At 41.7% G+C, this 12,695-nt stretch overlaps 1 protein-coding gene across 3 annotated transcripts in view; it reads right to left on the minus strand.

Annotated features, from left to right (window-relative positions):
• Positions 1-2,201: 2,201 nt before the first annotated feature.
• Positions 2,202-12,695, minus strand: part of LOC124008657 (dehydrogenase/reductase SDR family member on chromosome X-like) — a 30,000-nt gene continuing 19,506 nt past the window's right edge. For all 3 annotated transcript variants that reach the window (XM_046320135.1, XM_046320133.1, XM_046320134.1), the window contains 4 exons: positions 8,650-8,751; positions 7,056-7,263; positions 5,762-5,969; positions 2,202-2,975 (listed from right to left, as the gene is read on the minus strand). In XM_046320135.1, coding sequence (XP_046176091.1) covers positions 2,793-2,975; positions 5,762-5,969; positions 7,056-7,263; positions 8,650-8,751 — 701 coding nt within the window. In that variant the 3' untranslated portion in view covers positions 2,202-2,792. The remainder of the gene's footprint in view (positions 2,976-5,761; positions 5,970-7,055; positions 7,264-8,649; positions 8,752-12,695) is intronic.

Genomic DNA, 12,695 nt, shown 5'->3' on the forward strand with positions numbered 1-12,695 from the left:
ACATTGGATTCCCCAACGTGTGTGTGTGTGTGGCCTACTCTACTCATGTTGCCTGAAGAGCACAGTGTTTGTTCTAAGCCGTCCTCTTTGACACACATTAGGTATGACGTGCGAGTCTGAAGAATGACAGATTGGTTTGTCAGATGCTTCGAAAAGACTGATGCCCTGCTTGCAAGCTGCAGGGGTAGTACTTCCACACAGTAACATAATACATGTCATGGCCTGTCACACACACACAGAGACAGAGACAGAGACCGAGAGAGTCCCCGTGGTTATGAGAGTAATTGGATCCTTCTTACTTACCTTTACACAGAATGAATGTCCTTGAATGAATCATCTCCCATGATTCTGACAGTGCCTGTGTTCGACTTGAACAAGACACCCCCCCCCCACACACACACACTATTGTCAATATGTTGAAAATGATAATACAATTTCATCAATCATTATGCATTACTGCACATAGTAGATTTAAGATACAAGGTAAAAACAAAATCGGGGATAGTAATTAATTTACAATAGATTTTTATTTAGATTTGTGTCCAATGTGGACATCCTTCTCTATGACATGAGTGAGGACAACACAGTCACATCTAAGAACCACTCAATGACTTGAAACTCAAATGAATAACTACTTAATTAATTAGTGCAGTACAACTAAAGAAAAACTTGGAAAACAAGGCATCGTTCACAGTGATTGTGGTAATACAATGGACAACCCAATTACTTCAGATGATAATGTCCTACTGAAATGTTTACACCTTGGATGTATTATACCTAATGGTTACGGTGTTTATTATTTGTTATTCTTCTCTTACATTTTTGTTGTTGTTGGTATTTTCTTAAAACTGCATGGTTGGTTAAGGGCTTGTAAGTAAGCATTTCGCAGTAAGGTCCTGTCGTATTCGGCGCATGTGACAAATACAATTGGATTTTCATTTGGTGTCTCTTATGTCTGCCTTTTATCCAGCATTAGACTCATAACACGTGTTGTATCATAACAAAAGCAGATGGAAGCTTGGAAGAGAGTCCTCTTCTCTTCAAACCTTCCACATGAGTATTCTAAAGAGCATGTAAGTATTGGCACTGTTGTTATTGAATAACTGTTGTCTTGGGGCATGTACAGAACTGAACCGTACACTGCTTAGGCATGCATACACACAAACAGTACTTGAACACAAAACACCTAAGACAAAACGTCGACGATATCCTGCATGACAATTTCGACACGCACACCTACAATGGATTGTAGACACCTCGAAGAAGTTAGATAATGAAGATGTGCAGTCCCTATTAGCCATCGCAATTAAAAGGATGTCATAGCAAGTGTTTGTAATTCCAGCAGCCATCGAACACGAGCACAAATTACAGGCGGCGCCCAAGTTAGAACTCTCCACACTAGAGACATCTGAAAATACGATCCACCAACCATTAACATGTTATTACTGTTTCAGAACACTTAAAGATGAGCATCATTTTGTCATCACAGTATGCCACAGAGACATCAAAAATCACGACAACATTTCACAGTGAAGTGGAGATAGCAGGGCAGAACATCCCCTCTGGGCACAGTAAGTCAAACAAGGCAAAGGCATCTACTGTACTATGAGGAAGCTCGTTGTCAGTTCTTTTCCTGGATGACGACAACAACAAGGATTGGACACACGCATTAAATGAGGCAAGTGCAAATTAAGCGGGAATAAGGCTAACCAAGTTTGAGTCTCATGGTGGTCATTGTTAGCCCTTCACCAAAGCATATTTGATATGATATTTTTGATCACAGCTATGAGGCAGTACATCTACAGATATTTGGTCCAGTCCTTGATGGGAGACAGGGGTGGACTAGGACCAGAAATGGCCTCTGGCATTATACTAACACAACATAATTTTTTTTCTCCCTTTTGGCCCCCATTATTAGCCAGTTAATGAGCATTTTGTTTTTAAAAAAAAAAAAGATTTACACAGACCCACTAGGATAAAAATGGACCAGCCCATCTGGCATTTACCCGAAATGCCAGATGGCCAGTCCGCCTCTGATGGGAGTCCAAGTACGAGAAAAAGAATGGACAGAGGGTCCAATTTTAGACAGAAAAAAAGATGGGTCTGTTTCGATGAGATATTAGTAGCTCCGATGTTGTTCTTTGTGTTCTTCAATGTTTTATCTGCGATTCCAGAAGAGGGAGCTACAGTACCAAAGAACTTGTATACATTAAAAAACATCAATTCCATCACTCAATGTGCAGTTCAGCATGTGTTTAATAGAGCTTGCCGCATGGTAGAATGGGTGTCTTCAGAACTGTCGTTGCGGAGGAGGAGCTATGTTAGAAGATATGAAATGCTGAAGAGTCGATTCCAATTGCTGGTGTGTTACGCAGTACTGTGAGGACAGAGGTCAAGGGAGGACAGTTACTGTAGAGGCAACAACCAAGGTTTGTGCTGTAGCTAGATGTTGCTAAGTAATCAGGAAGCCTAAGTCCACAGGCTGTCGCTGTATGTAGTGCTGGCTGGGGCTGACTTGGGCTGTATCCCGACACTACTAAAATATGCACTTGTGCTCTCCTCCCCATGAATTTAAAAGCATTGGATTGGTGTCAGCCTAGGCTAGAGGGAGTTGCTACCATATTTCCTATACCAGTGCTTTTAAATCCATGAAGGGAAGGGAACAAGTGCACACTTGGGGCCGAAGGGAAGCTTGAGAATTGGGACGCAGCTTGGTTGTTGTTGGCGCTGGAGGGAGGTGTCATGCCACTGATCTTGGCATACTTCTAAGATCATGGTTCCTGGTTCCTCCTCTAGGACTCCCGAAGACCAACCAGCGCACAGCTCTGTTTCCACAGCTCAGCCCTCACGTTGTGATCGTAAGTAATGTCAGCCGATTCAGTTCTCTCCCCGTTATAGAAGTAGCAGCCTCCGACCCCCTCCAGCTGCGAGGCAGTGGCAGCCAGGATAGATGTAGACGCTCCCTCGGCTGGGGTCTGGAGATGACACAGAAATAACACTTTAAAAAAGAATGGACAGGCAGGGACAGGCTTGTTCTTCAGAAACATAGTGGTCCTCTGTTCCATTTTCAAAATTGTAAACTGAAGCCCAGTTCTATCAATCATTCGAACCGGCAACAACGCTTTCACAAACAGGATGGTGTCCCCTGTTCCATTTTCAAAATGTAAAATACATTTCACAGCTGAATTGCTAAGCAGCTTCAGTTAGTTACACCTTGTCCCCAATTGCTGGAGAGGCGGCTGAGCGGACGAGATTAGAATTAGGCTATTTAGATATATGACAAACAGTTGTTACAGCAATCTAAGGTGTCTGTGAGCTCTCAGGTGAACTAACACGTCTGTCTGGCAGCAGCAGCCTGTGGTGAGTGATGTGCAGCAGGCCGGGCAGCAGCAGGCAGGTTAAGTGGAGGAGGTTAAGAGAGGAGGAAGCAGAGCCAGACTGATCTATTGCAGGCCATGCCTACTGCTCTGGAAAGCCTGGAGCTTATATAAGGCGCATATGGCGGCTCCTAAATGGGCCCACTGCACTGGAGGAGAAACAAACGCCAACACAGAGTTATTTAAACACTACACTCGCTGCCCGTGGGAATCTGAATTCACGTCCCTCGTTTAAACACACAAACACAATCAACAACACATAGAGTGTGAGTGTCTTTGCTGATGGGGACTTTGAAGAGTCAAGACGAATTTGCTCCCCACAATATATTTGGTTCGAGAGGTGAGATTTTAGTAATCCAAATTGTTGTATGGCCAAAGACAGAGTCAATGTGATTAACACTGAGGATGTCCCTTGAATGGAAAATGTGAATGAAGACACTGGCAGACAGGCCGGCTTGATTTCCAAACAGCAGATGTGAAATAGCCCCTAATGAAATCCGTCGACAGTCCAGAAATGTGTATATAAAACGAATATTCGCATTAGACAGCACACATACGTCTCACTTATAATATAAATACTTGTAGAGAAAGGAAAAGGGACGAACATTGAACGAAACAATATTTCATGCAGGTCCATATTTCTTAGGGTGATCATCACTTGTAATATGGACAAAGGATTGAGCAACCATCTGTGGCCAGTGGGCATCATATAGCTGCCCTCCATACTGCAGTTAGTTGACCAAACAAGTGCTGCAATACTAAATGCTGCAATACTTGGCAATCCAAACCTCAGTGGATATGACACATCTTTCCAAACACACACAACCCGAACAATCAGACAGATAATGAAATACGATTCAGCGCTAGACCCCAGGTCCAAGATAAAAGCCTCCAAAAAGGAAATTATGACGGAGATAAATATCAATGTCTGACAATATCAACTCACACCTGAAACCCCACCTCTTTAAGGAATACCTAGGATAGGATAAGTAATCCTTCTCACCCCCCCCCCTTTAAGATTTAGATGCACTATTGTAAAGTGACTGTTCCACTGGATGTCATAAGGTGAATGCACCAATTTGTAAGTCGCTCTGGATAAGAGCGTCTGCTAAATGACTTAAATGTAAATGTAAATGTAAACATGCAATGTGACGTTTTAGAAGCAGATTCAAGGGTGATTTAAATAACTAGGAAATCAACAAAATGACCATTACTGCCACATGCATTTTGCTTGCAGCTAATTTGTTGTTTGCCGCTACATTTTATAAGCAGGTTGACGTTTATTGGGACGATTCTTGTCTTAAAGACAGAACTGAGCGATTTCCGTAATATGGGCAAGTTGCAAAGCAAAAAGTACATTTTTGTTCTTCATTTAAGGTTAGGGTTAGGCATTAGGTTTTAAATGATTTGATGATTTTGTGCCAGCTAGTGACCACTCTGTAGAGCTGCCTTCAGAACAAAATTCATGACGAAAAATGCTAAACTGCTAATGATAATGAGGATTATGGCATCAAACACATGGCATTATGGCATCAAACACATGGCATTATGGCATCAAACACATGGCATTATGGCATCAAACACATGGCATTATGGCATCAAACACATGGCATTATGGCATCAAACACATTGCATTATGGCATCAAACACATGGCATTATGGCATCAAACACATGGCATTATGGCATCATACACATGGCATTAAAAGCACCTGTAAACCATGTTTGATGCATTTGATCCCATTCCACCTATTACGCTACAGTCATTACCACGAGCCCGTCCTCCGCAATTACGGTGCCACCAACCTCCTGTGCCTCTCACTCACCTGTGGTTCGGAATAAATTGACCACCCCATTTAACACACCATTTGATGTGACTATAATTCACATGCTTTTGCTATCTCAGAACCCCAAGAATGCAATTATAATACTTTTTAAAACACCGGGATTCCACGGCAATATTGATCAACAGAAAAAGTCATTATGAAGCCTGAGCAGTAAAAGCCTGGACCATTCCACATGTGTGGCACCTTATTAGTATTCACATCAATCACCACTGTTAAACTTTGGTCAAGCGTAGAAGCTTCACCTATTACCATATCTATCTTCGGTGCATTTTTCCCTCAAGTATGCCAAATTCCAAAGTAATTGTAAAGGTCGTTTACCGTACACCTAACAGTCTTTTAGAACTGTCAAGCATCGTTTATGTTGACCTATAGGGAAGTATAAGACAGTTTGGTGAAATACTATGACACTGTTGTTAGTTTTGAGATGGAATGTGGCCCATATCTACAGTGTATTTGATGCATTTTCCCCCCTCAGGTTCCTAACCCCTGGGTGGCCTTTAAATATTCAAATAGTCATCTAGATTAAGATTCTACTTTACCCTAAACAGCATTTTGGCAACAGGTTTCTTGGCTGCCTGGGCTGGAATACAGAGGTTGTTGTACAGGTCAGTGTCCACCATGCCTGGGTCTACTGTGTTGGATGTTACTGGGAACCCTCCTGTGGTTATCTTCTCCTGCAGATGGTACGTGAAGAGAACCAGAGCCAGTTTACTCTGAGAGTAGGCACCATGCGCACTGTAGCAGGACCTGGAGGGAGTGAGAGAGAGGGATGGGGAGAGAAATGGAGAAAGAGGGAGAGGACGAGAGACCGTTTATCTCGGGTTAAGCCATGCTTTATAATACGATAATTTGGCAGTTTAGTTTGTCCAAAAAAACCTAAGCGAATTAACATACATAACGTACTTATTCAGCATGTTGTCTACAACCTTGTTGTTCTCAATCCAATGCCCCCTACTAAGCTATCTGCATGACTAAACCCAATGTCTATTATACAGTGTCTGTACTGTACTGAATAGATGGACTTATTGTTAACACCATAAACACTGTTCAAAAGCAAAGCAACCTCTCTGTACAAACGCACTGTGAAGGTCATAAGAGCATCGGACTGTGAAATACCCAATCTATAACGTGTGTGTGTGTGTGTGTGTGTCCCGTTTCTTTTTCTTACAGCGTGAGATTGTTTCTAGATGGCACCGTTGCAGCTAGCCCTTGTAGCCAGCAGCATCATCCACTCATTTCTCCCAGATGTGACGAAGCCATCTGTCACATCTAAATTCGCAGGCGAGAAAGAGAGAGACACCGCTGTTCTGCCCTTGAGGCAAGGAGCCTCTCAAAACAGACTGTATAATAATGGTTTATCACACAACACTATCTGTCATCAAAACTAATAATGTTGTCCTGGTAAGAACATTTTAGAAAATGTTAGCCTTTTTAATGAGGTAAAATATTTTACGAGTATCAAAAAAAGGTTATGGGAAAAAAAAGGTTATGGGAATCAAGAGGCTTTGTCGGCCAATGAGATTCATTGGATATAGCTTGTGTCTTGAATTGAGAATGACATTCACCCGTAGCCACCAGATAAACACTACTACCACAGTGGTAATGGTTTTAAATGTGCTACTTGATTGTCCATCAACCATGACTAATACCAAAGAGATGACAATACCACGTCGGGATTTTGATTTCGAGAGATTGATTCAATTTCAGCAATCAATTGACACCTGAGAACAATGTTGGAAGCCATATCCCAAATAATCTGGGTCTGTGTTCATGAAGCATCTCAGGGTAGGAGTGCTAGAATCATGAATACAGACGCAGGTCCTGGTCCCCTACCTGCCCTGTAGGTCTTCCATATTGAGTCTTCCAACGTAGTGTGTGGCGGAGGACATGGTGACGACGCGGGAGCAGGCGTCGTGTCTCCCAGACCTCTTCAGTTTGTCCAGGAGGAGGTTTGTCAACAGGAAGTGTCCTAGATAGTTCAGACCAAAGTGCAGCTCGAAACCGTCCTCCGTCGTTCCCTCGGGAACCAGCATGACACCGGCTATGAAGGACAAGCAATATGACATTTCAATCAAAGTGCTTTACAGATACCCAGGCTAAAACAACAAAGAGGAATGAAATGCAGAGGCAGAAGCATAGCGGCTAGAAAAAACACCCTAGAAATATTCAATCGATATGTCGACAAGATATAACAGCCATCTATGCTGATATACTGTAACTGACACTTATGTTGAGTGATTGTGAAAGGAGAAATACATGGTACTGCTAAGGTCGTGGGTTTGATTCTTGAAGAGATCACACATGGTACACATGCTTAAAAAAAGTATGTACTCACTGTAAGACATACAGTACAGTGAGGGCATACATTTTTTATGTGTGTAGGCCTAAATTCCTCTGGATACGTGGCATATATTCTTAATAAGTTATTATCAAAAACACTCCCTCTATAGACGCCACACCTCTAGGTGTGTCAACAAGACCTGTCTGCAGATCAGTCTATGGTCTCTCAAGCAGACACCTTCCCCTAATGCAGACTGAAACGGCTCATTACTCGAACTTAAACACCATTGACTACATGGTAATGGAGATTACAACAATTCGTTTGTCAATAACACTATTCGACACGCAATTAGACGTCTAAAGTGAAAGAGATACAAGGTGGCATTAGGCCTTGCTTTGCTTACTAAAGCATAGGGCATAGACAGAGAGAACTCACGGCGTGATGACAACTCTATTGCCGGGGGGAATTCAGGGAAATCAGAATGCTATAGGAACCTACGTGCCAAACGGCACCCTATTCCGTATCTAGTGCAGAACTTTTGACCAGAGCCCTATGGGTCCTGGTCGAAAGTAGCACACTATACAGAGAATAGGGTGCTGTTTGGGACATATCCGGGGTCTGTGTAGCGATGACCTTTCCCTATCATTACTCTCTCAATGGGGTGGCACTAACGTCTGCACTACGTCCTTCCTTCGGCCTCTACCATCCGTTATCCATCAGCCGGGTGTGATAAGTGATGTTAGCTGCTGAGAGAATCTTGCAGACTGGTGAATTATTAATTCAGCCCGTTTGTGAGCAGAGAGTGGCTGACTGCTACCACAGCATGGAGCCCCCCCAAGCCAGTCAGTACCGGAGTCTCCAAAGACCTTCTCTCAATAAAAGCTATTTTGTTCAAACAAACTGCCACGGAGGACTACACAATAGGGCTTCGCCTGAAATGGCACCATATTCCTATAGCAGAGCTCTACCTCATAGTGCTCTGGTTAAAAGTGGTGCACTAAAAGGAATAGGGTGCCATTTCAGAGGCCTCCGAGGACCCGGAGACAGGAGGCTTGATTTTTCAGATGAAATAACTACGCTGTGATTCCCTTTAAAAGGTGAATGTTGTGGTATATTGAATAACGAGGTTGCTTGGTGTATACGTACCATTGTTGACAAGGACGTGAAGTGGTAGAGCCCTGGCTTTAAACCTGTGGACAAACTGCCGTACCGACTTCAGGGAAAACAGGTCCAGGATCAGAAATTCCACTGTGTACAGAACACAAAACATACAAACAACATTAACACTCTTCTATGCCTAAATACAGTTGAAGTCGGAAGTTTACATACACTTAGGTTGGAGTCATTAAAACTCATTTTTCAACCACTCCACAAATTTCTTGTTAACAAACTATAGTTTTGTCGGTTAGGACATCTACATTGTGCAAGTAATTTTTCCAACAATTGTTTACAGACAGATTATTTGACTTATTGTATCACAATTCCAGTGGGTCAGAAGTCTACATACTAAGTAGTTGAATAGTTGACTGTGCCTTTAAACAGCTTGGAAAATTCCAGACAATGATGTCATGGCTTTAGAAGGCTAATTGACATCATTTGAGTCAATTGAAGGTATACTTGTGGATGTATTTCAAGGCCTACCTTCAAACTCAGTGCCTCTTTGCTTGACATCATGGGAAAATCAAAAGAAATCAGCCAATCTCCACAAGCCTGGTACATCTTTGGGAGCAATTTCCAAACGCCTGAAGTTACCACGTTCATCGGTACAAACAATAATATGCAAGTATAAACACCATGGGACCACGCAGCCGTCATACCGCTCAGGAAGGAGACACATTCTGTCTCCTAGAGATGAACGTACTTTGGTGTGAAAAGTGCAAATCAATCCCAGAACAACAGCAAAGGACCTTGTGAAGATGCTGGAGGAAACAGGTACAAAAGTATCTATATCCACAGTAAAACGAGTCCTATATCGACATAACCTGAAAGGCCGCTCTGCTCCAAAACCGCCATAAAAAAGCCAGACTACAGTTTTCAACTGCACATGGGGAGAAAGATCGTACTTTTTTGATAAATGTCCTCTGGTCTGATGAAACAAAAATAGAACTGTTTGGCCATAATGACCATCGTTATGTTTGGAGGAAAAAGGGGGAATCTTGCAAGCAAAAGAACACCATCCCAACCGTGAAGCACAGGGGTGGCATCATCATGTTGTGGGGTGCTTTGCTGCAGGAGACTGGTGCACTTCACAAAATAGATGGCATCATGAAGCAGGAAAATTATATGGATAAATTGAAGCAACATCTGAAGACATCAAGCATACTTTGAAAGTTGTGGCAAAATGGCTTAAGGACAACAAAGTCAAGGTATTGGAGTGGCCATCACAAAGCCCTGACCTCAATCCCATAGAAAATTTGTGGGCATAACTGAAAAAGCATGTGTGAACAAGGAGGATTACAAACCTGACTCTGTTACACCAGCTCTGTCAGCAGGAATTGGCCAAAATTCACCCAATTTATTGTGGGAAGCTTGTGGAAAGCTACCCAAAACGTTTGACCCAAGTTAAACAATTTAAAGACAATGCTACCAAATACCTATTGAGTGTATGTAAACTTCTGACCCACTGGGAATGTGATGAAAGAAATAAAAGCTGAAATAAATCATTCTCTCTACTATTATTCTGACATTTCACATTCTTAAATAAAGTGGTGATCCTAACTGCCCTTAGACAGGAATTTTTTTACAGGATTAAATGTCAGGAATTGTGAAAAACTGTGTTTAAATTTATTTGGCTAAGGTGTATGTAAACTTCCGATTTCAACTATATACAGGCATCAACAAATTACAAACAAACATTACAATTTTCCTATGCTATAATACATTTTTTTATTAAATTTTTTATTTCACCTTTATTTAACCAGGTAGGCCAGTTGAGAACAAGTTTTCATTTACAACTGCGACCTGGCCAAGAAAAAGCAAAGCAGTGCGACAAAAAACAACAACACAGAGTTACACATGGAATAAACAAGAGAACAGTCAATAACAATAGAAAAAGCTATATACAGTGTGTGCAAATGGGAGTAAGGAGGTAAGGCAATAAATAGGCCATAGTAGTGAAGTAATTACAATTTAGCAAATTAACACTGGAGTGATAGATGTGCAGATGATGATGTGCAAATAGAAATACTGGTCTGCAAAAGAGCAAAAAAAAGTAAATAAAAACAATATGGGGATGAGGTAGGTAGTTGGTTGGGCTATTTACAGATGGGCTGTGTACAGCTGCAGCGATTGGTGAGCTGCTCAAATAGCTGATGCTTAAAGTTAGTGAGGGAGATACAACCCTAACCCTTTAAAAACATTTTTTTATTTAACTAGATTATGTTTTCCAATGACGGCCGAGGAACAGTGGGTTAACTGCATTGTTCAGGGACAGAATGACAGATTTTTACCTTGTCAGCTCGGGGATTCGATCTTGGAACCTTTCGCTTACTAGTCCAACGCTCTAACCACTATAGGCTACCTTCCACCCCAACCCTAACCCTAACATAGACATATGATTAGCTACAGTAGTACTAACACTGGTCAGGACAAGACGTCCTCCTTTAATTTAGCTTTACATCAACCATTGACACACCAGTCCATAAATGGCAAGACAGATTATTGCAAAGGCTTTCAATGAGTAGAAACTTCTAAGTAAATATTATATGCATAAAGTCCTCTCTCCTCATACACATAAAGCACCCTCCTTGCACGTAACATCTCAGGAATCCTAATTATGCAAATCCTAATCTTATACTTCCTTTCCCCCTGAAGGATAAACAGCAGTATGATAAGCCATGGTCTCATTCAGTAGTACACAATAAACCATGAGACTAAAACTGAACAACGAGGTAGATTACATTATGGCAATACACTCAGTGACCTGGCATGAATTAAACATGATCTCATCAGCAGTGTAATAAAAGAGCACAAAGCACATGTAGATGTATATCCAATATGCCCTGGTATGGAAACTATAACCGACGAAACGTTACAAGAAAAGGTGGAGAGTTAATTGTGTACGCAGGAATCATTCTGATGGGCCAAATGACAGCGCGTTTATTTCCATCACCCACAGGAAGAGACAGAGTGGACAGAGTGCTTCACTGAACTTTACCCATCTGCATAACAGTGCGAGGCAAATAGATACCGTTTGTATCTTGATAACTGCTCCAACGTTTTTAAAAAAGAGAGAAAAAAAGGGCCACATTAAATCCTAATTAAATGAAGTCAAAGCATTTTAAAAGTCAACGCTATAATGAGACAGGAACAAGAATGTCATGACTGAAGCTCGCTCCATGGCTAGGAATCCAGGGTTTAACACAATAGTATTGAGTAATGACATTAGCCCCCCACACACACACACGCACACGCACACGAATCAGAATGTCATATCTCTGAACCACTTGGTACAGCTTGTGGCGTCCCCGAACCAAGTGCTCAAGCACATAATTAAACAAATTACTGTCCAATAATTACTCTGCATTACACTAATCACGGGACTCTTCCCCACTGAGTGTAAAGAGTGAACAGTGTTTCAAGCATTGTTGAGCTGACGTATAAATGGCTCCATAAAATAAGAGTAGAGAAAGCTAGAGAAATCCACGATAAAAGTAGATGTTCTGTTGGGAATGAGTACTACAGATTAAAAGATATTCAGCAACGCTTGGTAGGAAAATTGAAGTTTTCCTACCTTTTATTGTTAAAGTCTTTTTGTAAATGGCTTCATAAGGGTACTAGGAAAGACCCATAGGAGATATGTGTGTGTGTATATACTAACAACCCATAACTGTACTGAACAAATTTGTGCAAAGCGAGGGGTCAGAGAGGTCAATTGAGGAAAGGACAGAGGACATCTCTCTGTAATAATCAGTGTGTCACAGTGAGTCAACAAAGGCCTTGCTAGCTAACGATGTCGTATCTTAAGTGGGAGATAACAAAGCATTTGCCCGGCTAATGGCTTGTATAAGGTCATCCCAAGAGACTGTGATTTACAAAGAGTAGAAATTGTCCCTTGTATGACTAACTATATGGTGGTTATATGCTTTAGAAATCATTGCAGTGGAACTCATCTAACACCGTACAGATATCCAAAACGAACGCACAATTATTCCCTTTCTCCTCCTTCCTTTCTTCTTCTCCAACACTTAAAC

Source organism: Oncorhynchus gorbuscha, linkage group LG21 (assembly GCF_021184085.1).
Source record: "Oncorhynchus gorbuscha isolate QuinsamMale2020 ecotype Even-year linkage group LG21, OgorEven_v1.0, whole genome shotgun sequence".
NCBI lineage: Eukaryota > Metazoa > Chordata > Actinopteri > Salmoniformes > Salmonidae > Oncorhynchus > Oncorhynchus gorbuscha.